Source organism: Meles meles, chromosome 7, assembly GCF_922984935.1.
Source record: "Meles meles chromosome 7, mMelMel3.1 paternal haplotype, whole genome shotgun sequence".
Classification (NCBI taxonomy): Eukaryota; Metazoa; Chordata; class Mammalia; order Carnivora; family Mustelidae; genus Meles; species Meles meles.
Window position 1 is genome coordinate 10,367,103 of NC_060072.1, and position 23,572 is coordinate 10,390,674.

The window sequence follows — 23,572 nt, forward strand, 5'->3', positions numbered from 1 at the left end:
TGTGGAGACTGGGTAATGCCCATTTGGGTAAATGAACCTCCCCACTTTCTCGCCGTGTGCTTGGACCAGTGCTTGGTCTATGGACATATGAGTCTGGGTAACATCGTGGGACATCAGTGAGGCCTCTGCCTTTGTCTGGTCCCATGGTAGGTATCCTTTTACTGGGAAGCCCCTAACCCCTTAATCCTCACCACGTCTTAAGTTTGTCTCCATTTGTCAAATGGTGAAATTAAAATTCAGAGAGGTAAAGTAACTTGCCCAAAGCCATACAGCTAGTAAGTAGCCCAGTCAGGATTTGAACTCTGGTCCATGTGGCATGAAGCCTAGGATCATCCCTCAGAGATGCCATTCTGAGGGGATGCGCCGTGAGTGGGCTTGGCATGGGGTTGGCCCACAGGAGCGTGATTCAAAAGGGTTGGTTCTTTCCTCTCCCTCTGCAGACCGAGTGCAGGCTTGGACCATGGAAGGCCCAGTGCAATCCACCAGCCATCTGGTACTTTCTTGTGTTTAATGAATATTTCTTGAGCTCCTACTATGTGCTTAGGCAATGGGGATTCAGTGAATAAAAAAGACCCCCCTGCCCTGATATACACACGAGAAAGACAGACAATAGATAAGTGAAATATGCAGGGTGTTGGAAGATTAAAAAGTGCTATGGAGAGAACATAGCAGAAAAAGGGGCCTGGAAAGGACAGGCCTGGGGGTGGGGAGATTAGGGAGGAGGGGGGGAGAAGATATTGCAATTTTTAAAAAGTGGCCTGGGAAGTCCTTATGGAGAACATATTTGTGTAGATCTGAAGGAGGTGAGGGAGTGAGATGTGCAGACTTCCAGGGAAAGGCCCAGGCAGGAACAGCATGTGCAAAGGTCCTGAGGTGGGTATGTGCCTGGACTAGCCAGAAGCCCAGTGGGTGGAGCGGAGGAAGCAAGGGAAGAATAGTAGGAGGAGAGGTTGGAGGGAACGGGGAGCCAGTTCACACAGGGCTTATTGGCTGCTATATGATCTTGAACTTTTATTCTGAGGGAGCTGAGAGATGCAGGGTTCTAACAGAGGAAGGATGAGATGCGAGTGGCCTTGTGTTCAACCAGATGGAGGGGCTGGCTGGAGAATGCCCTCTGTCCCCACCTGGCTGGGAGAGAGGCAGCAGTAAAGACTGCTGAGTGAGATGGGGGGTGGCGAGCCACAGCAGGACAGGCACTCCTTGGGGCCTCCTGTGGGCCAGGGGAGGCCCAGAGACCTGGGTTCCACTGGTTCTGTGGCTGAGCTGCTGGGTCGTCTTAGATCGTTCCATGCTTTATGTGCTCAGCTCTCAGTTGGGACTACCAATGCTCGAGCTGTTGTCAAGAGCCAAGGAGCAGAGCCAACTACTGTGGGCGCCCTGGAGGTTGGGAGGGGGGCATCAGGGAAGGCTTTCTAGAGGCGGGAACACTTGAGCTGAGCCTTAACGTCCAAAAAGGATGAAGCTGGGTGAAAGGAACACGGGTGACAATGGGGAGGATGGGCGAGGGCATCCAGGAGGAGGTACAGTGTGAGCAAAAGCTGAGAGGCTGGAGAGCAGGACACCAAAAAACAATGCGTGTTGAACGAGCTAAGCGACAGCCTCTGGGGAGTGGGGAGGCTGGAAGGCCCCTCCCTTCCATGGGGCACGGAGGGTTTGCTGTTGTCCCCACCCCCACTGCAGCAGCTGGCCGGCGGCAGGCCGGGGCTGGGGCTGTCCCTTCAGCAGAGCATTCTCCAGCCACCTCTGGGGCTCCCCCGGGCCGGCCCCGCCCCTCGGGCTGCGCGGGAGGCAGGGGCGGGGCCAGGCGTCCCAGACCCGGGCGGGAGCGCGTCCAAGCAGGTGGGGAGGGCCCGTGGCGGCGGCGGGGCTGCCGGGGCTCGGCCTCCGGGGCCAGAGCACTAGTCCCTACCTCTCCCCTCCTCGCCTGCCCCCCATGCCTGCCAGACTTTTGCCTTGGCCGGGGCCCCTGACAAACCAGCCTCTCCTCCCTGTCCGGCTGGGATTCGGGGGCTGAGCTGTCTGGGGTCCCAGGGCCAATGCAGTGCCGCCTCCTCCGGGGCCTGGCGGGAGCCCTCCTCACCCTTCTGTGCATGGGGCTCCTCTCCCTACAGTACCACTCGAGCCTGTCCCCACAGGGCGTGCAGGAGACCCCCGGGCTGAGCCCTCCAAGCCCTCTGTCCCGTGAGCTGCGGCTGCACGATGTCTTCATTGCAGTCAAGACGACCCGAGCCTTCCACCGCTCCCGCCTGGAGCTGCTGCTCGACACGTGGGTCTCCAGGACCAGGGAACAGGTGACAAGTGGGTGACTCTGGGCCCCAGGAGTGGGCCCTGGCCTGAGGGACGCCCAGAGGCCTTTCTGTTGGGCTGGGGTCCATGGCGGCCTCCAGGGAGAAGCCACCTGCCCACCTGCCCTGTCTGGGCTTGTCTTCCCATTCCTCCGTCCTCCTGGGATCAGGGGCTCCTGCGGCCCTGCCTGTGCCCCTCGCTCACTGGCCCTGGAGCCAGGTTCTCCTCTGACCCCCTGCTCCCTGTCTTTCAGGGGCCAGCCCGGGCCCTGCCCAGGCTCCTCAGCCCCTCCCGGGGGTCCCTCTCGTCCCTGGCTGTTCTAGGACCAGGTTTGCTCCTGCCCACCTTGGCCCAGGCTGGTGATGGGGCCAGCGGGGGGTGCTGGGCGGCTGGGGTAGAGACCTCTGCGAGGTCCTGACTCTGACGTGTGCCCAGGCCAGGCTGTCCCCAGTCCAGGCCCCCAGCGGCTGTCCCACTGCTCTGGCTGTGCTGGGGGTGGGGGGAACAGGCGCTGAGCTGCTGAGGAGGGGAAGGTCTGGGGGGCGCCTTTTGGGAGGAGAGGGGTGGGGTGGGGGGGCATCCTTTCAGAATTCCTGACAGCCCTGGGCCCCGTGTGGCGGCTGCCCAGGGCGTGCCCAGCGCAGCTGAGCCTCATCTCCTGTGCTCCTTTCCTGTGGGGCAGTTTGGGACGCAGTGGGGAGGTCCGCTGTGAGGGGGTGGCCGAGCGAGGGGGCGCTGGCGGGGAGAGGTTAGAGGTCTGCCCAGCAAGTCAGTGTGTGTGTGTGTGGTGTGTGCATGCGTGTGTGTGTGTGTGTGCCTCTGTATGGAGCCCGGTATCCGCCTTAGATGGGCCATGACAAGACGTGTGGGGATGACGGGGGTGCGTGACTTGTGTCTCTGGGGACAAGCTGAGTCCCTCTGGCTCTTGTTCTCCCCAGACCCAGTGCCTTCCCCAAACCAAGTCAGTGATTTAGGGAACCATCTCTGGGGGAGGTGAAGGCTTTAGACACACACACACACACACACACACACACACACACACAGTCCATACTATGGTGACTGGCTCAGTGGGAGGAAGTGACTGGGCCTTTGGAGGAGACTGGGGGCTCCTGGGAGACCAAGGAGTAGGCGAGGTGATGTCTGTAGGAGCCCAGGGCCTTCTGGGACGAGGGCACCCCACCCCCGATTTCCTGACCATTATGTTCTAGCACCCTATCTAACCCTTCCTCCAGTGGGACGCCAGCACCCAGGTTCTTCCCTGGGGCCCCCGCGCTGCTTCTCATCTTGGGGGAGATTCCGGTTCCTCCTGCGGAAGCTGCCGAGTCTGGCCCTCCCCGCAGACCTTCCTGTTTATGGTGCTGCGTCTGTGTACCCGGGAGCCTGCCTCACGTGATCTGAGGCCCCTTCCTGCCTTGTCTCGATCACCATGGTGGTGCCCTTGCCCCGGATGAGGAAACTGAGGCCAGAGGGAGGAAGTGCTTGTCAGCGTCACGCCAAGAGCCTGGGGGCGCAGAGCCCAGGGGAACCCAGCCCCCTCCTCCCCGCTGGGACCCTTCTTTCTCTGCTGAGACCCAGGATCCCGGTGCTGCCTCGTCACTCGACTTATAGGAGAGGGTCCTTGGGCCCCCAGCCTGGGTGGGCCTGGCGGGACCAGGTCAGCAAAGGAGAGGACGCAGCCACTCACTCTGTGTCTGGAGCTCAATCCCACATGCCAGCTAGGCGAGCAGCGGGAGGAGCGGCTCAGTACCCCAGGAGCTGCCCATCAGATGCCTCGCTCCCTTTCACCCTCACGACAGCCACGAGTGGGAGGGATTGAGGTGGGAGATGAATTCACTCCGTTGCGCAACCCCCACCCCAGCACAAAGGGGCACAGTCGAGAAAACTTGTCCTTCATGCAGCGTTGAGAACAGGAAGGATGCTCGCATTGAGGAAGAGGAAGGGAGACAGGGAGACACATTCTTACCGCACCTCGTCTGGGGCCCCTTTGTCTCATCTTTCTCTGTGATCTTGGCCGAGGCCCTCCCCGTTTCAGCCCTCAGTTTCCCCATCTGCATGGGACAGGAGGGTCTCGGAGCCCCTCTTAACTCTGCCCGCAGGAGCGGGCCTGAGCTGGTTAACTCCAGGGCTGGGTGCCCGCCCCAGCTGGTTAAGGGCAGCCGGGTGGCAGGTGGGCCTTTGTTGCGGCAGGCTGGGGCTCGTGTGGCCTTTGTCCCAGGCAGAGGGGGCGGGCTGGGGGAGGCCCGTTTTGTGATCAGTGGGGAGAACTTTCCCTTCCCCGCAGGCACCTCGAGTGCGGTGGGGCCGCAGTGCCCGCCTCACATCTTCCCTCCTCTTCAGCAGATGGCCCCCAGCCCCCCTCTCCTGACCCCAGCGGGCTGCCTGGCCTTTTGTTTTCCTGTGAGGTTTTAACCATTGTTAGAGTCTCCTCAAACAAATTAAATGCAACCCTTGGCTCAGAGGAAACTCTGCCCACTGCTCTGTGCCAATCTCAGGGTTCCCGGGGACTGGAACGCCAGCCTCACGCGCCCCGCCCAGCCCCCAGCCCTGCTGCAGGAACCCCCCACTTCCCCACTGATTCGGGCTCATTCATCCACCAGCAAATATGCCCTGGCCCATTTGGCCCATGCTCCCAACTCCAGAGAGTTCCAACTGTTCTGATGGCTGTTTGGTGGCAAAAGTTTGCCAGGGAGCAGGGCAAGAAAGGCCTGATTTCTTTCCTTGGCTCCCTGGGGGGGCTGTGTTGAAAACAGACTTGGGGTGAGGGCAGGACAGAGTAGGGAGACCAGGGCAAAGGTGACTGCGGCAAAGCCGGCAGGAGAGGACCATGGAGGGGCTGGGCCACCGCTGGCCATGCTGGCTGCTGTGGAGAGCTGGCATCCTGGGGGAGGAGGAGAGGAGATATGGTGACCCCAAGGTGCTGGGACCTAGCAAGATGGGGAGCACCCAGAGGAGCACAGGTCTGGGGGGAGCTGGGCCATTGAATCTGAGGCACCCAGGGAGAAACTGTGGCTGCCGTGGGGTTTGCTGGCTTCTTGATGGGGCTGAACGCCGAGAGGCGGGAGAGCGTTGCTGAGGCAGTGGGTGGTACAGAGAAGAGGCCAGTGTAGGCCGCCAGCACTTTCTGCAGGGATATCTGGGGACCTCCAGTGTTATCTAAATCTGAAGGCGGGAGACACATTTCAGGGAGGGGATGCTGAGGAGGTGGGTGCTGCCCAGGCCTCTCGCAGGTGAGCTGGGTGTCGGGACGGGGAGATAAAGCAGACCAGGCCTGTGCCCTTCAGGATGTCATTGTCTGGTGGCAAAGTCCAAAGGACAGATTTCTGTAACTGAGGGGCTGCTGTTACTTACCATCAGGAGGAACAGGTGGCTGAGGGACACATGGGAGGGGTGTCAGGGAAGGCTTTCTGGAGGAAGCGGTGACTGAACTAGGACTTAGGGGGCAAGAAACAGGCACAGCGTGCTCAAAGGCTCAGAGGAGTGTGCATGTGTGTGGCACGTTTGGGGAACTGAAAAACCTTTGGGTTTAAGAGAGGGTGGGGCAGGAAGTGGTGAGATAGGCTGCCTCAGGCCCAGGGGCTGGGTGGACCCTCATGGTCACACTTAGGAGGCTGGCCTTTATCCCAAGGGCAGTAGGGAGCCACAGAAGGTGCTAGGCGGGGTGGTGCATGTGGGTATTATCTGGTTCTGGTGCCCACAAGAGAACAGATCTGAAGGTCTTGCACGAATCCGTTGAACGATAGTAAGTAGCTCAGAAGGCCCGGGGTTATGGGCCCTGGGGAGACAGGACTTCTTCCTTTGTGCCCCTTCCTGTGCCCAACCTTGGCTTCTGGCCTCCGATGCCTCAGTTTCCCCCAAGATAAGAAGCGGAGCCTGGCTTCACTGCCACCTCTTTCTTCTCCTTTCTCACATTATCTCACTTCACCATCACAGCTACCCCTAGTCCCCATTTTCCAGCCAGGCAAACTGAGGCCTCAAGGCAGGGGTGGATCTGAGCTGAAGGGCTGGTTCCTGGAAACCAGGGAGAAGTTTGTGGCTGAGCAGGGAGGGGCGTGCAGTTGGAGGCCCTGAGTCTGGAAGGAGGACAGGGCCAGCCCCGGGGTGGCTGACGGCCTTTCAACAGGTGGGATGCTTTTTCCTTGGTCCTCCTTTGGAAAGAATTCAAAATTGTCCAGGGTCTGGGCAGGGCCCCCTAGGGGTCAGAGGAGGCTCTTGCTGTGAGGACCTGCTCAGGCAGGGAAAGGGACATGTACTGGGCAAGGCGTGGAATAGGGGTTAGACGGGTCCCCAGCTGCGGTCTGTCTGGCCCCAAGCGACCTCTAATTTGTCTCTTGTTTAGTTTGTGTTCAATTTATCTAGGGCCTGAGCAGCCTCTCCCTGCCCGGGGTTGGGGGTGGGGGGGGGTTCCGAGACCTGTGGGTCTGAATCCCAGCTCAGCAGTTTCCAACTGTACAACCATAGTCTGTGTCTTAGCCATCTTGTGAGGGGAACAGATCACCTGGCTCGAGGTTCAGGGAGGTCATCAGAGCTGGGGTTGGATCACGATGTAAAATTTCTGAGATTTGTAAGGACCCCGCACCTGCCCTGGGGGAGCCGTTGCGGCTATGGAGAGACACAAGCAACTCCCCAGGCTGGTGTGGTGCCCCAGGGCATGGGTCTTCCCACCAAGAGTCTGTCTCCCGACAAAGTGTCTCGGGTTGTGTAAGCGTGGTGATGGAGGCGCCAAGTGGGGCTGCAGGGTGCGTATGTGTGCGGGATAGAAGACGGTGTGACTCCGGGAGGGTCTCCGTGGGCGCCGGTCTACAAGGGTGCTCTTGCAGGCGACACAGTGGCTGGTGTGTGCTGGGAGGCTGTGTTGTGTGTCTCGTGGGGGTAGCTGAGAAAGTCATGGTGTCTGAAAGGAGTGCGTGATGATGTTGGGGGGTGTGTCTGTCGCTGACGGAGGGCACAGCTCTGGACCCGTGTTTCAGCAGGGGCGTGGCTGTGGGCTGCCCTTGGCTGACTCGGGTCCTGACTCCTCCCTCTTTCTCCTTCTTAGACGTTTGTCTTCACCGACAGCCCAGATGAAGGCCTTCAGGAGAGACTGGGTAGGTCCAGATGGGGGTGGAGACCCCTTGGTTGTTTCCAGGGAAAGCGGGTGTGACTATCCCCTGGTCCAGGGTCCCCAGGAAACAGGGCTGCCCTCCTTTGCCATGTGGGGAGGGGAGCAGGCTTCTTTCCTGGAAGTGGGTGTGGCATGAAAAGGGGCTGTCCTGGACAGTACCCTGGACCCCTGGGTCCCAGCCCAGCCTCCCATTCATTAGCTCTGGGGTCCTGAGAGGGTCAGCGCTCCCTGGCGTCTGTTTCCCCATGTGTAAAATGGGAATGGGTGGGCTCTTGCTCTGCATTCTCATGGTGTGCAGGGCTGCAGGGAGGACCTGGGCAGGGTCCCCTGACTTGTCCCCACTTTTCAGGGTCCCACCTCGTGGTCACCAACTGCTCTGCTGAGCACAGTCACCCCGCCCTGTCCTGCAAGATGGCTGCTGAGTTTGACACCTTCTTGGCCAGCAGGCTGCGGTGAGTGCACCTGGGTCTCTGAGGGCAAGTGTGACCTTTGCCTTGGTCTAGTTCCTGAATAGGGTGTTGTGACAAAGAAGTGAAGTCAGCTGGGTCCTATGAATTTAAGCATGTAAGGGCCTCCTGGGGTCTGTCTCCGGGCAGACGGTCTGGGTTCAAGTCTTGCCATTTACCGACTGTGTGACCTTGGGCAGGTGTCTTAACCTTTCTGAGCCTCGGTCCCCACCTGTTACGTGGGCACACTTTCCTCAGGCGCTCACACAAGATGCCGTCTGGCTCAGGGCATGGGCCTTCGCTGTTAGCTACTCTCTCCCTGCCTAATTTTGCTGACTGACTTATGGGGGGGGGGTGCAGGGGGAGTCTGGCTAGCTGGCAGCCCTTGGGAACCCTCCTCCAAGCTTCCCATCCCCTTTCTGTCCCCACAGGTGGTTCTGCCACGTGGATGACGACAACTATGTGAACCCAAGGGCACTGCTGAAGCTGCTGAAAGCCTTCCCACAGACCCGCGACGTCTACGTAGGCCGGCCCAGCCTGAACCGGCCTATCCGCGCCTCTGAGCCCAGGCCCCACAACCGCACGGTGGGTCCCTTCGTCCCTTCCTTCTTCCTTCCTCCTTCATGGGTTGACCATGGGCGGAGCCATATGGGGGCTGGGGCACTGGGGCGGTGCCATATGGGGGTGGGGCCACGTGGGGGGCGTGGCCAGGACCCTGGCGGAGCGAGGTGGGTTTTCTGGCTTTCCCATTTGGTCTCCTCGCTGTGCGTTTGGGTTGCTGACTTCACCGCCGATCCTGTCTTCTCTGTGAAATGGGGAGACTGAGATGATGCAGGTGAGGCGCAGACTCCGGCATACAGCAGGGCCTCAGTCACTGAGGAGCAGCGGCTCCTTCTGGTCACACAGTGACAGGGATGTGGGGGTGGGATGGGGGTGGGGTGGGGTGGGGGCGGTGAGCTGAGGCTGTGACTCCATGGCAGGGCTCCCAGCCCCTGGTATTGTCAGGCAGTTGTACAGACTGTTCAGATGCCGGATACCGTTGGGCCTTGTGGTGAATTGCACAGCCCCCCCCCCATGCTCTCCCCGCCCCTCTGCACCCCTCCTCTGTCCGGACTTCACTGACCAGCAACTAAAGAGGTGACACCCGGCACAGTGGGGTCCCCAGCACCAGCTTCAGCTCCAGACCTAGATGGACGCTAATGAGGGCTGTGAGACTTAGGAAACAAACAAACCAAAAATCAGGGTAACAGTTAAATTGGACTTTCAGCTGAACAGGGAAGAATTTGGTAGTGTGAGTATGGGGCGTGGTTCTCTCCTGGTCCCCAGGACCCACCAGGCTTCTGGCATTGGTGTGGCCCAGGCCCCTAGAGGGCTCCCTTGGCCCCAGGGAAAAGGCTAGTCAGGGGGTGCCCCTCCCTTGAGACAGCACGTGGAGCAGGAGCTGGGCCTGCAGGGGGGCTCTCTACCACCCCTGCTCGCCATCTGCTTCATTAGGGAAACCAAGAGTAGGAAACAACCTTAATTATCAGTGGCTAATCGGCCTCTGAGCCCTAATTAAATCCTCCTGGACCCTGGGGGTGCACGTGTGAGTCGACTCCAGGTGAGCGAGGGGTGCCCCAGGCCCCCACACCACCACATGCTTGGCTGTAGGGGTTGAGAACGCTGTTCTGGAGCCTGGCTCCCTGGCTTCACACGCCAGCTCTGTCACCCCCGGGCTTCCCGACCTTTGCTCAAGTCACCCCACCCTTCTGTGCCTTAGTTTCCTCATCTGCAAAATGGGTGATAACCGTCCCCGCCTAATAGGGTGGTTGTGAGCAGGAAAGGGAACAAATCAATGAGGTCATGTACCCAAGCGCTTGGAGTGGGATCTGGCACGTGACGACACTAGTGAGTGTCAGCAGTCAGTACCCAACCCAGCTCGGCCTTCATCTCGGGGCCCTCTGCTTCCTGGGGAGGTTCAGCACCTGCTGGGGACGCCCAGGCTCCAAACCCTCAACAGGCACTAATACCCTCCTTGCACCCTGGCGGGATCCCTAGACTCTGCCCCAAACTGTCCTAGTCTGTTTGGATTCTGGGGTTCCTCCAAGGGCTATGTGGTGTGGGGGGAGATAGCAAAAGGGGGCAAGATTTCCGGCTCAGGCTCAATCCCAGCTCTGGGACCTCAGGCTGCTGACCTCCAGTCTCTGCATGTCAGTGCTCAGGGGTGGGCATGTCTACTGTTACTGCTGTTTTCCTTTAATTATCTGGGAGGAGAAGCCCTGGACCCATAGGTCATTAAACAAGCATTCATTGGGCACCAACTGTGTGTCAGGATCTTAAGAACCTGTTCATTCTGCTTAGAGGCCTGAACACCTCTGTCTAAGAGGGCGGCATTTCCAGAAGCACCTCACAGAGGTCTTTAGGGGGAGGACACAGGGATGGCCAAACTGGAGCAGGGTGCTCAAAGGTGACAAATCTGAGGCCCAGAGAGGAGCGGTGGCTTTCTCAAGTTTACGCAGCTGGGCAGTAGAGGAGGCTGAGGCCCCAGAATCAGTCTTCTCAGCTTCCTGCTCCGGGTTCTTCTCATTGCTGCATCATAGGAGATAACCCAACCCCATGCAATGTGCATCAATTAAGCACCAACTGTGTACTGGGAGAAGGTAACCACAGGGAACTTGGTCAAGAGATAGTACAGCTGAAAGGGAGCAGGGTTTGCCAGAACCTTAGAGAAATTCTTGAGTTGTGACTTCATGAGGCTTCCCAGAGAAGCGGGGCAGAGAGTGGTTTAAACCCCAAGGGAGGTAACAGGTTCCTGAGACTGAGATGTCAAGGGGTTTGCTGGCCTTGGGGGCTCACAGGCCTGCCTGTCCTTCTCACTTTACTCCATGAGAGGCTTCATTCTCTCCTTGGGCAGAAAAGCTTTCTCAGCCCCTGGAGCTAGAAGTGACGAGGCCAGTGCAGATAGCTTGGTACCGGTGGTTTCAGGACTACCGCCCCCAAGCCTGGTGACCCTGTAGAAAGCGTCTCTTCCTCCCAGTTAGCATAGGGAGCTCAGGGAAGAACTTGGATTGGCTGGCCTAAGTCATGTGCCCGTCACTAGGCCAGTCACTGGATCAGGGGGTGTGGCCTTGCGATCCACCCTTCCTGGGGCACCTGACCCCTTCCTGGGGCCCAGGGGAGCCCGTGCTGTATTTGGTGGCCTCTCCTGAACCAGCTGGGATGAGGTGGGGGTATTCCTCTGGGTAAAGGGGTAAGGTGTGCTGGGCGGACTAATAGGCTACGTCTAATTGATGACCCCATCACTCTTAATTAGCCATGTGACTCGGTATTCTTGTCTGTAAAATGGGCATGATAATGCCAAGCTGTAGCAAGACTTTAGTGAAAGGTGAAATAAAAAGGTTTCGAGCCATGCTGGTTGGGGGCGGAGGCCCCCGGTTGGGGGCCACAGCTGGCCCCCCACCTCTAGGCTCACCCTGCACCTTGGCCCTCCCCATCTCTCTCCCCAGAGGCTGGTGCAGTTCTGGTTTGCCACGGGGGGTGCTGGCTTCTGTATCAACCGCGAACTGGCTTTGAAGATGGCCCCGTGGGCCAGGTAAGCAAAGCCCCACAGGCGGGTGGTGGAGAGCAGGGCCTGGTGTGTGGGGGGTCCTTTGCTGCAGGAAGGGCTTGAGAGTGAGCTCAGGAAAAACCTGCCTCTCATCCATGCCGTGCCACAGTTACAGTTAGTGGTGAGAAAGCCACTCCATCCATCCTGCCATCAAGGCACTCTGCCACACACAGGCAAGTTGTGTAATCCCTGGGAGCCTCAGTGCCCCCATCTGTAAAATGGGCCTGATAATATGATAGCTAACAGTTGGCAGGAGGGTGAACAATTGGGCCGGCACCCAGTCCCTCATATCACAGGGGAGGTGAAGGCCAGGTGTAGAGGTGTTCAGAGGAAGGAAGAAGTAGGGCCTTCTGCTTGGGGCCAGGAGGAAGGCTTCCTGGAAGAGGTGGCCTTTGTACTGGGATAGCCCTAGAGGCCCCCGAGTGAAGGGGATTCTGGGGGTGGTCGAAGCCCCCAGTAGGACGAGGGTACTGGTATTCTGGAGAGGAAGTTGCAAAGGCATGGCCTCTTGAGGTCTGCGTGGACAGGCTGTTGTTATTAGCAACTATTATTAGCTCTTGTTATTAGCAACAATATCCGTGTTGCTCCCTTATATTGGGGGCCCACTCTGAGCCGGGCCTGTGCTCCACCGGGGCGTCAAGACTGACTGCGTGTCAGTCTTGTTTGCACAGCTAAGGAAACTGAGGCGTGAGAGGTTGGGCAAGTGATTGGTCCAAGGTCACCCAGGTCTGAGGTCACTCAGCTGCTGGCTTTGACTCCAAGGCCTGCCTGCTTTGCCACTACACCATCCCAGCCTGCTCCAACCTGGATGGGAGGGGTCCTCCAGGGGGCGACTCGGGCCCTGCTTGGGAGCATGTCCAGAGCAGATGTGTACACGTGATGAGGGGTCCTCCCTGGCCTGGTGCCCCCATCTGGGCTTCCGCCCACTTTTATGGTATATTTGTGTGAATTGGAAAAAGTATCCCCCCTTGGGCAGGTGCAACCCTTGGGCACAACCTGGAATGAGAAGGGAAGGCGCCCACTGCGCCCCTCAGTCAGGCATTCTATTCTGTACAGCAGGACAGCCTGCCCAGCCTGGCCCCCAGGGGTGTTCATGGGGTGTGCAGTCCGGTGATGCCCTTCCCTGGGACACGGCCCCTTCCCTCCACCACGTCTGGCTCACTCCAGCGCATCCTTTAAGACTCCGTTTAAAGCCTGCCATTGTCCTGATTAAATGAAAAGCGAAACAAAATCGTGCCGCCTCCTCTGGGAAGCCCACCTTACCCTCCCTGTGTCTCCCAAGCCTCATGCTTTCCTCTGACTTCAGAGCCAGTCCTGCCCTGAAATGACATGTTCCTCTGTCAGAGGGCGACCACTGTCAAGGGCAGGAAGCTTTTCTTTCTCATCTCTGTATCCGCAGCCCCAGCACGGTCCCTGGCACACGGGCAGCTCCTGGAGCTCAGCAATGAATGAATGAGTGAATGAATGTAAAAAGAGGAAGGGATACGTTTGTAAAGGGCATCTTCTTGCCATTCTTCCCCTTGATCTTCACAATAGCCCAGGGAGGGCAGGGCCATTATCACGCCCATTTCGCAGAAGAGGAAGCTGAGGCTCCCTTGGTTCGTGGCTTGCTGGAAGTCACCCGGTGCCCAGGAGGCAGATGTTGGAGCCAAAGCTCTGCTCTACCCATCTGCCCCTGGGAGGGAGGGCCTTCTGGGAGGAAGGGTGAGCTCTACGCCACTGGCCACTGCACGGCTCTCTCTGTCAGTGGCTCCCGCTTCGTGGAAACGTCCGCCCTCATCCGGTTGCCGGACGACTGCACTGTGGGCTACATTGTCGAGTGCAAGCTAGGCGGCCGCCTGCAGCCCAGCCCCCTCTTCCACTCCCACTTGGAGACCCTACAGCTGCTGGGGGCTTCCCAGCTCCCAGAGCAGGTGAGCTGGCCTTGGGGCGATGAGGGAGGGATGAGGGGGAAACTGAGGCCCAAGGTGGGAAAGGGCCCTCAGATGGACCCACGTGACTCAGCCCTCTCCACAACCAGCCCTCAAGGGTTAGGGCTTGTGATGCTCAAATTCTTTGGTCAGTGCCAGCTGCAACGACCTGCACGGACCAGGTGAAGCTTACCTTAAGGTTCAGACTGCTCCCTCCCTGCCTTCTCCACTCCCTCCTGTCCCTCTGTTCCTTCTTCAGTCTCCCATCCCCCAGCATCCCTCCAAAGGGGTCAGGCATGCCCTTTCCAACTCTGCCTGTCGGCTGTCCCACCTTCATCAGAGCTTACCTGCCCGCTGCCCCCCCGCTTTTGTTCTAACCCAGATGTTGCTGGGAGAGAGCAGGTGCTTAGTGGGAAACCTCAGGCATAATGTCTGGCTGGGGGAGGGGGACCCATTCCACCACCTGGCAAGCAGCGACTCTACGGAGTTCCAGCTGGCTCTGCCTTGTGCCCGCGGCCATCCTCCTCATGGGTGGCCAGTCCCATAGGGGATCCTGGCTGGGAAGGTCCCTGAGATCCTCCACCCAACAGTGTGAGTCAGAACCCTTTGGTAGTGAGGGACACAAATGCAACACAGACCGTATGTTGGACATGTAAGGGCTCATGAGCCTGGGAAGCCGGGGGCTGCTTGCTAGTTCTGGCTGAGTCTGCGTGCTCACACTGTCCCCACTCTGGCCTGTCTTCCCTGACATTGGGCTCACCCTGAGGGAGGCTCGCTCCTCGGTGGGCAAGGTGGCAGCTCTGGGTTTCCACCCCATGCCGAGGAGGAGCGCCCCTCCTTCTGCCACATCCCAGGGCTGGTGCTCAGTGGTCTGGAAGGCCCGAGCTGGTGCTCACGGAAGGCCGGCTTGTGTCACACGACCCGTCCCCTCCCAGAGCCAGGAGTTAGTGTGGATTCACCAGGCCTGGACCTGGGCTGTAGTGTTGGCCTCGGTAAGACCGGATGGGCAGAAGCCAGGAAAGGGGCGCAGACTTTGGGCAGCCCAAAGCAGGTACCCTAATGGGAGGGATTTCCAGAATACCCACCACGCCAGACACCGTGCATGGCTTTATCTGCTTTAACTCTGCTTCCTTCCAACATTTGCAGGAGGGGAGCTCTAACATTCCCATTCTGTAGGTGGGGAAACTGAGGCCCAGACAGCAGAACTAACCATGGCACAGTTAACGTTAGGCAGCGGGGGATTTGAACCCTGCCCGGGTGGCCCCTAAGCCCATGGTCTTGAACCACTGTGGTCGACTGCTTCTCGACAAGGGGCATTAGCCCATATCCTCATTGCGTGTGGAGTATCCCAAGGGTCCGGGTGGAGAGGGAGTGCCAAGGCCCCACAGTGAGTCTCAAGAAACCGCTGTCCAGGCATGGAATTTACTGGAAGGGTGCTTTCCCCTCTTGAGACTCAGTTTCCTAGTCTGTAGGCAAGGGATTTTTTCCAGCCTCTCAGGTAGGGTCACTGCTGGGGATGCAAATTAGGGATAGTGCCCCACAAGCTTGAGTGGAGTGGCTCCTCAGTGAGCACTAAGGGTGGGATTTTAGGGGCAGGGGCAGGCTCTCTGCGCCCCTCAGAGTGCCTTATGGGCTTTCCCTGCTTCTGCCCCAATACCGCCCCCTTGTGGGGTTCTCTGTGGGACACTCCACCAACCTTCGTTTTCTTCTCCGCTTTTCTCTGCCCAGGTCACCCTCAGCTATGGCGTCTTTGAGGGGAAGCTCAATGTCGTTAAGCTACAAGGCCCCTTCTCCCCCGAGGAGGACCCTTCTAGGTGAGTCTAGGGGCTCAAACTATAGGATCGGAGGAGGGGATCTGAGTCTGGGTGTCCAAACATAGGGGAACCTGGAGGGAGGGAAGGCTTTGGGGGCTGACAGCACAGAGCTGGGAGTGCAGGGAGTGGGTTTTAGTCTCTGCTCTCCCCCAGGATTGCTGTGTGACCTTGGGTGAATACCTCGCTCTCTCTGGGCCTCAGTCTCCCCATTTGGAGCACAAGGAGGCTGGGTGTTGTGGATCTGAAGGGCTTTCCCAGGCCTCTGGGATTCTTCAAGAGCTCCTGGAACACTGAAGTGTCTTCCCTGAGCAAGGGAGATGTTCTAAGGGAAGAACTTCAGGCCCCGATGGGAAAATTTTATTTGAGCTTTTATAGGCTCTCTGTTTCTTTGATAGTCTTCAGTGGTCCTTTTCAGTAGGTAGGGCAGAGGGCTCATGACTGCTTAAGGGGCCCTGCGGCCAGGGCTGCATTGAGTAAGTTAGACATTACACGGAGACAGAGTTCGGCTCAATATAAGAAAAAAATTCACATTTCTAAGATGAAAGGAACCGCCTTCTCATGGGGTGAGCTCCTCGTCAGTGGAAGGGCACAGCTGTGGCTATAGACTATCAGGAGGTTTAAGAGCAGATGTGAAATTCTCTCTGAGCCTGAAGATTCTAGAATCCAAAGGTTCCTGCCTTGTAGGGCTGGCGCCGACTGGGGACTCAGATACATGTGACCGGATAGTCTGGCCTCAGCTGGGATCTCTTTGTGGCATCTCTGGCCTTTGGAGTCTCTCTAAACGGGTGATTTCCATGAGCCCCGCCCCCCTCCCGGGGACATTTGGCAATGTCTAGAGACATTTTTAATGGTGACGACTCAGGAGGATTCTACTGGCTTTTCATGGAAAGAGGCCAAGGGTGCTGTAAACATTCGATAAGGCACAGGGCACCCCACAACAAAGACTTATGTAGCCCTAAATCGTAAGGGTGCTGAGGGGGAGAAATCCTGTTCCAAACCATCTCTGTGACATGGGCTCCCCTAGGAGCCCATGGAGTGAGCGTGCAAGTCAGGGTGACCATCTTGTCCATTTCTGGTCTCTCCACAGGTTCCGTTCCCTCCATTGTCTCCTCTATCCAGATACTCCTTGGTGCCCACAGCTGATGGCCAGATGAACCCTGAACAGCGGGGCAAAATTTGGGCTGAGGCTTCTGGTTGTCCTTGGTCTCCCTAGGCAGCCCTGGGGACTCGTGGCAAGTGCCTTTTGCGGGGGAGTCCCTGCCAGGGCCTCTGAGTGGTGGGTCAACCCAGGATTGGATGGTGGCTGGCAGTGAAGGCGTCGCGTGCTAGGCCTCTGGGAGGTGGGTTGGACAGTGCAGAGAACAGGCGCACCAGGGGAGGGCCTGAAAGGCCCCAGAGGCTGGGCTTCTATGGGCCTTGGGTGGCTGAACTGAAAAAGCACAGCGAACCCCTGAACTGGGTTGGGGTTTAGGGTTCCTAACCTCCAGAGGATCACATGGGCCCTGGGGTGGGGTCTGGCCTCCAACCCCAGCTCTAGTCTCTGTCATTCCCCTGGGGTCAAGCACTGGGCCATCCATTCTGGGCTCCTTCGGCTGGATCTCCAACCCCTGAGGGGGTCCAGCTGGAATAAGGATAGAGCCCAGGGCCTGGGGCAGGGACTGTCATTGCTGACCAGTGGGCAGCTCCTTGCTCTGACCCTTGGCAAACAGATCCCATTTCTTTTGGGGTATCAGCGTGCTCAGACCCAGATGGCGGATGGTGATGGATCCCAGCCCGTCGTGACGGTCCTTTTGCTCACTTTCCCAGCCTCCCTTGCTCAGAGTGTCAGTGTGAAATAAGCAAGGCCAATGGAGAGGCTCCTGGGGAAGATTTTTTGGCCCTGTACCCATCTTGATGCTGTGAACGTGGGTGTGATGTCTGGATCTGGGGCAGTTGCCTTGTTACCATGAAGGAAAGGCCTTGATCGTCATGCGCATTTGTCCCTTTTGGCTTCTGGTTCTGTAAGAAGATTAAACCCTTACTTGTTTCAGCCTCTCTTGGTCTGGTCTTCTGTTACGTGCAGCCAGTGTGTTCCTGGCAGGGGCGGGCTCTTAGGTCAGCCTGTCCCAGTGGTGGTGGTGTTGGTCTGGATCCCAGGCTAGATGTCCCTGTTCTGCATTTCCTGGTTGTATGTATGACCTTGAAGCATCCACTTCGTCTCCCTGCGTTCTTTGCCCATTTTACAGAGGTGGGAAGGAACCCCTTCTCTGTGGGTTGACAGCTGGGTGAAATGATAGAGTGTTCGTGAAGGGCTCAGCCCCGCCTGGCATGGAGAAGGAAGGTTTCCGTGAGCAGTGAGGGTTCCTGGTGTGTGCTGAGTCACGGAGAGCCAGGGTGTGTGAGGGCGTGCGTGGCTGTGTGGTGTGGCGTGTCCCCTTTCCACACAGGTCTGTGCATAAGGACACACGTGTGGTGGATGTACATGTGGGCGCCCACATCACACACACATGTGCACTGCGTAGACACGTGTGACTGGGTGTGCGCCATGCGGCGCTAGTATGCCGCGGGCTACTTCTCCTTTTCTGGGTTGGGCGTAGCGAGAGAACTGGGGGAGGCAGAGTGGAGACGTAGCTGAGGGAGTCAGCCTCTGGGGCCAGAGAAAGGGGCAGTCTGACAGCTGGGCTAGGAGGTGAATCGATGCAAATGTGCTTAGGGTCACAGGTCCCAACGACCCACCTGAACACCTGTCATGGCAGACGTTCAGGAATGCCACTGCTGAAGTTGGGGAGCCGTAGGGACGGGACACCTCTTCTCCCCATGCGTACTTCCTGGTGACATGGGATATTGGGGCCACCATGGAGCTCTGGGTTGGGGGGTAGGAGGGAGGACAGCGGAGAGATCCCGAGGGATAGTGGGGCTCTAATCCAGGCAACCAAGGCTGGGGGCTCCTTGGAGCACACCCCCTCCAGCCCCTGGAGGACCTTGTCCTTCATGCAACTCAGTCTGGGACAGCCGGAACCACAGAGCACCGGAGCCTCGGGCCTGGTTTTCCAAAGAGGAGCTTGAGGCCCAGAGAGGGACTTCCATGTGCTTGTGGTCACACAGCAGGTCAAGTGCAGAGCGGGACTGCTTGGGCTCTTGCAAAGCCTCCTTTCTTTCTGGGCTAAGCTAAGGCTGCGTTTGTGGGACACGAACAGAGTAGGGATAGACCTGGCCCTGCAGCCCTGGTGGGGGATGGACGGGTGCGCTCCACAGTGTTGTCCTCTCCACCCCGTGTGCGGAAGGCTGCCGGCCGGCCTGCTTTTAGAAACAGCAGCAGCAGATTTGCGGGTTGTTCCCAGATCCTGGGGGTCGGGTGGAGGGAACAGGACTCGGGCCATCTGCTGCCTCCATTGTCCCAGAATAGCTATGGTAGGGAGGAGGAGCAGAGTCAGCAAGGATCAGAATTGGGATGGAGGAAGGGGGGTGGGTGGGTGTCTGGATTTAACCCTTTGCATGTCTGTAGGGGAGAGGATAAAGCTGCCTGCGCTCTGGACCGAGGTGACCCAAGTGGACCCCACAGGCAGGGCTGGCAGAGTGGGCGAGAGGGACAAGGTTGGACCACACTGTATTGGTCTTGAGGGGCCCCTTGGGCAGGTACTATTCCCATTGGATAGATTAGGAGACTGAGGCACAGAGAGGGAGAAGGCCCGTGGTCCAGGTCACAGGGCTTAGAGGTAAGAGAATGAAGGCTTCAGGCCACCTGGTTCTGCAGTGGTCGCCTCAACATGGGTTGGCTCTGGAGGGTCGGGAGAGTTCTGCTCTCCTCTCCACCTCTGGCTCTATGTCCTTGGGCAGGTTACGTCACCATTCACCAGCCCCACCGGTGAATCAGACACCGTGACTCCTACGTTGCGTGCTGTGCGGCTTAGAGATGCTATACAGAGATCTCCCGGCATAGGTATTACCTGTTGAATAAACAGCTGCTCTCTGGCCTCTCTCAGCGGTAAAAGGGGGGCAGGCAGGGGGCTGGACCGACCATCCTCTCCCCTCTACCATCTGGGGCTGGGCCACGGTCTGCCTGTGTCCCCGCAGCCACCTCCTTGCTCACTGCTCGTGGGTACACTGGCCCCCTTGTTTCCCCTGGTGGAAGGCCAGCTGGTTTCACCTAGGTGGGTGATCAGCCTGGGGACCCTGACCATGTTTAGTATCACCCCAAAAGGGAAAACCTGACCTTCCGTGCTCCTGATGGAAGGCAGTAGGAAGGACATAGCACTGCCCAGGAAGTCCGCTTGCCTGAGTCATTGACCCTACGCAGGCCAACTTTCTGGATCTAAATACCAGTTCCAGGAAATGGGGGGATAGGGAAGCATGTTCAATGGCCCCGTGAGGGTTCAGCCCACCATGTCAACAGGGAGGTTACTCTATAGGACAAAGAACATGGTTTCTTCAGCAAATAAGACGGCATGCACAAGGCAGGAAGGAAGGACTGTTAGAGATTGTAAGAGATTTGAGAGGCAGAGCAACCGAATGCAGCGCGTGGACCTTGTTTAGACCCTGGTTTGAATAAATGGGCGAGAAAAGTTGTTTTTGAGAAAAGCGAGGAAATTTGACCATGGACTTTGTATTAGATGGTATTAAGAAATTGTTAATTTGGGGGAACCTGGGTGGCTCCGTCAGTTACAAGTCTGCCTTCAGCTCAGGTCATGATATCAGGGTCCCGGGATTGAGCCCCGAATTGGGCTTCCTGCTCAGTGGGGAGCCTGCTTCCTCCTCTCCCTCTGCCCTGCTTGTGTTCTCTCTATCTCTCAAATAAATAAATGAAATCTAAAAAAAGAGAAATTGTTAATTTTACTAGGTGTGATAATGATACTGAGATTCTCTTTGATTTTTTAAAAAGTTTATTTATTTAAGTAGTGTCTATGCCCAAGGTGGGGCTTGAACTCATGACCCCAAGATCAAGAACTGCACGCTCTTCTGACTCAATCAGCCAGGCACCCCCAGGTTCTTTTTTTTAATAAGAAATGTTCTCATATAAAAAAGATATATTCTGAAATATTTATGGGTGAAATGATATAATGTCTGGAATTTTCTTTAAAAGGGAGCTTGAGGGGAGGAATGAAATAAGACTAGCAAAATAGGGGTGGTTGTGGAAGCTGGGTGATGGACACATGGGGGTTCATAATGCATTCTCTGTACTTTGGGGTGTGTTTGAACATTTCTGTAATAAAAAATAAAAATAATGAGGGTCTGTGGCTATTACATTTGTTAGCTCTGGCCCTCCCTCTTCTCTTTCTCCCTCCCTTACCCCCTCCTCCATGTCCCACATTCAGGCCCAGATAACATCTGTTCTCATCAGACACCGCAGTCTGGTTCCATTTTCTGTTCTCCCCCAAACAGCCAGAGAAAGGAGAGGCAGACCTTGACCGGAAGCTGGCCCTGCCCAAATGACATTTGGCCTATTGCCTGGCTTCCCCGAGGCCTACCCTGATTCTTTTGGTTCTGAGCACTCGTTCCTGCTGCTTTGTAACCCAGTGGCACTCTCCTTGTGCATGGACATTGGACACATTCCTCCACCCACTTACCACCCCCCCAGTTGTCCGTCCAGTAAGAATTTACTGCTCACCTCCTCCGGGTGGGGGGAGGGGGGGAGGGGGGGGAGACATCTCTGTGTGAGAGGTTACTTACACAGATGCGGGACCTAGCCTCAAGAGGGAGCTCAAATCCCAATCGGGACATATTAAAAACCTGGAGTATCTTGTAATGATGATGAAACAAGACCATGGGGCAAAAGGAGGAAGGACTACAATCTGGGGAGCCTACAAGGCAGCTGGGGGCAGGAAGACTTGATGTGGGCGTTGATGGATCTGGGTCTTGAGTCGTGAGGCCATCAGAAGGAGCAGCGTGTGTCACGCACTACCTTGCAGACAGGACTAGGGAGACCCTAAGGAAAGGGACCAATGCTGGTTATGGTTATGGGTACTACTGTTTTCTGTTGTCTACTTATCTCATCTCGCAGGATAAAGGTGAAGTTTGTGCCTAGCATTGTGTCCACGTAAAGCAGAGGGAGACCCTTTCCTTCTTGACTCTGACACCTCCTCCTGAATGACTTTGCAAATTTCTCCCAGAGCAGAGGCTCTGCTCGATGCATTTCCCTTCTCAGTACTGGGCACGTAGCAGGCACATCCCGAAGACCAGCGACCATTTAGATGAATGAGTCACTTTTAGGCTAATATCAAGGTGGTTGCATTAAAATCTCAGGTGGCTGGTATGGAGGGATTCCAGAGCCCCCTCTTAGATCCTCAGAATCCAAAGCTCCAAATTAAGGGGTATGGAGTCTGTATGTTCCCCTGGTTCCCCAGGAGGGTATAAATTGCCGCTGGGTTAGAGGACGAAGTGGGGGTTGAGGTGAGTTCAGCACCATGGACAGAACCCTCCCTGCGGCCTCCATCTACTCTCCTTCCTGGGACTAGCATGGGCAGGGCATTCCGTGTGTGTGTGTGTGTGTGTGTGTGTGTGTGTGTGTGTGTGTGTGTCTAACCTGGTGCGGAAGGTCTAAGCCTGGTCTAAGCCTGGTCTAACCCTGGTGCGGAAGAAGTGATACCTGTGGTGCTGGCTCCCTTGTCTACACAGTCCTCCTCTGTGCTTCAAGAGTGAGTTTCAGGGCAGGCACCAGCCCTGCTGTGGGAGACAGCTCTGACTGCACAGGGAGGGGCCATATAATAAATATTCCCTCCATTTCTTTTATAAGTTGTAAATGACCCCCATACTGTGCAAGCAGCAGAGCATGGAGGCTGAGCCGGTGTGAACAAATTAATCCCCCAAATATGGTTTGAGCACCTACTGTGTTCAAGAGCTGTGCTGGTAGCCAAGGGCCACATAGGAATGAACAACGTATAGCCACTGCCCCAAGGAACCGACAGCTTGTCAGACATGGCTCACTGATTGTTAGAAAGGAGAGCAGTCTTGAAGATAACCAGGCCCCAGTCAGCGAATGTGTGTACGGGAGAGGCAGACAGGAGAGTGAAATGAACAGACGACTAGTAGCAGAAGCTTCCTGGTGCTGAGATCTGATCCTGGCACAGACTAGCTGCATGGCCTTGTGCAGGCTGCACAGAAACCAGAGCCTCAGTTTCCTAATCTGAGAAATGGGAGTGACGACACCCTCCCACCACATTACAGGGCACTTGGGGACAGGGCACCCAGCCCAGTGCCCACGACACAGCTCAAGCACCACTCCTTGCGCATAGACTCCAAATTTATGCCAGGCACGATGCCAGAGACCGTGAACTAGGTGGATGAGAGCTGTCACCCAAGGATCTTATACTGGGGGTGTAGGGCAGATATGGCACTTCCTCTCTTCTTCCTGGTCCTTGGCTGGACTCCATTTTCAGCATCCCTTGCAGTGAGGGCAACCATGTGACTGAATTCTGACTGATGGTTGTGCTCTACTTGTAAATATGCCCCCCCCCCACAAGGGGATCTCTCTTTGTCCTTATCCCCTGCTGGCTGGTAGGGACTGTTGGTTAGGGGAGGGCGGAGCATGGACATGGAGAAACCCAGGACCCCGAATCTCCCCAAGGAAGTCTGTCCACCAAATGGCTGTACTGAATTGTCAGAAGAACCAGAAGCAAACTTGTGTTGGGTTGAGCTTCTGGGTTTGGGATGCTTGTTACAGTGCTTACTGGATCCTGACTAATACAGGGAGGTACAATAAACAGGTAAACACACAAGCAGGAGTTCTAGAACATGATGGTGTGATGAGGGACATACACAGGGAGGAAACAGTGGATGGTCTTTGGGGACACATATTATCCCTTTGCTTTTAACTTCTTCTAAGTTCAACTAATAAACCTTTTGCCCCTTAATGGTCCGGGTCTGAAATTCTCTTCCTTTGGACATGTAACTTCCACCATTTTATGTGGTATATATACAACTCATACCATGACCCTGCCTTCTGGATTTTATTTCAAGCACCTGCTGGCTAGGTTTGTCTTTCATTTGGCCTGCTGGGTTGGAAACCTGTCCCTTCAAGCTATGTACCTCTGGTAAACTTTGTCTTTCCCACCCATATCCTTGCCTTCTGGGGTAAAGATCCTAACCTGTATGTTCCCGCCAGCCATGTCTCTCCAGCCCACTGACCCCCCAGCTTTATTCAATATTCAAGTGACAGTATCTTTGCACCTTTAATGACTTTATAGTAACCATATGTAACCATAGCTGGTTACAGACCATGAGAGAGGAAACACCCGGTTTACCAGTCGGTTTGCAAGAGATTCATGTAGTCTGAATCTGTTTTATTTGTATCTGGTTATTTTAGAATTAAATCAAAATCAACTTGAATACATAAGTAAGATGTTTACTGTTCCATTTACTCATTGCTGCATAACAGCTGCTACCCCAAAACTTAGTGGCTGGAAACAGAGACACCACTTATTTTGCTCATGAATCTGCAGTCTGGGCAGGATTCA

General features: G+C 56.6%; 1 protein-coding gene across 1 annotated transcript; it reads left to right on the plus strand.

Annotated features, from left to right (window-relative positions):
* The first annotated feature begins 746 nt into the window (after window positions 1-746).
* MFNG (MFNG O-fucosylpeptide 3-beta-N-acetylglucosaminyltransferase) lies at window positions 747-17,172 on the plus strand. The gene is made up of 8 exons (XM_046013005.1): window positions 747-2,291; window positions 7,322-7,370; window positions 7,737-7,839; window positions 8,265-8,418; window positions 11,319-11,404; window positions 13,167-13,332; window positions 15,058-15,143; window positions 16,231-17,172. Exons 1-8 carry the CDS (start codon window positions 2,037-2,039, stop codon window positions 16,295-16,297), a joined length of 966 nt encoding a protein of 321 aa, XP_045868961.1. The 5' UTR covers window positions 747-2,036; the 3' UTR covers window positions 16,298-17,172.
* Window positions 17,173-23,572: the final 6,400 nt, after the last annotated feature.

Bases quoted from the DNA above. Each gene is read 5' to 3' on its own strand.
- MFNG (XM_046013005.1), top strand. From the start codon at position 2,037: ATGCAGTGCCGCCTCCTCCGGGGCCTGGCGGGAGCCCTCCTCACCCTT. The intron at 8,419-11,318 runs GTGGGTCCCTTC...CTCTCTCCCCAG, and splicing joins CCAGGCCCCACAACCGCACG to AGGCTGGTGCAGTTCTGGTT. The intron at 15,144-16,230 runs GTGAGTCTAGGG...GTCTCTCCACAG, and splicing joins CCCGAGGAGGACCCTTCTAG to GTTCCGTTCCCTCCATTGTC.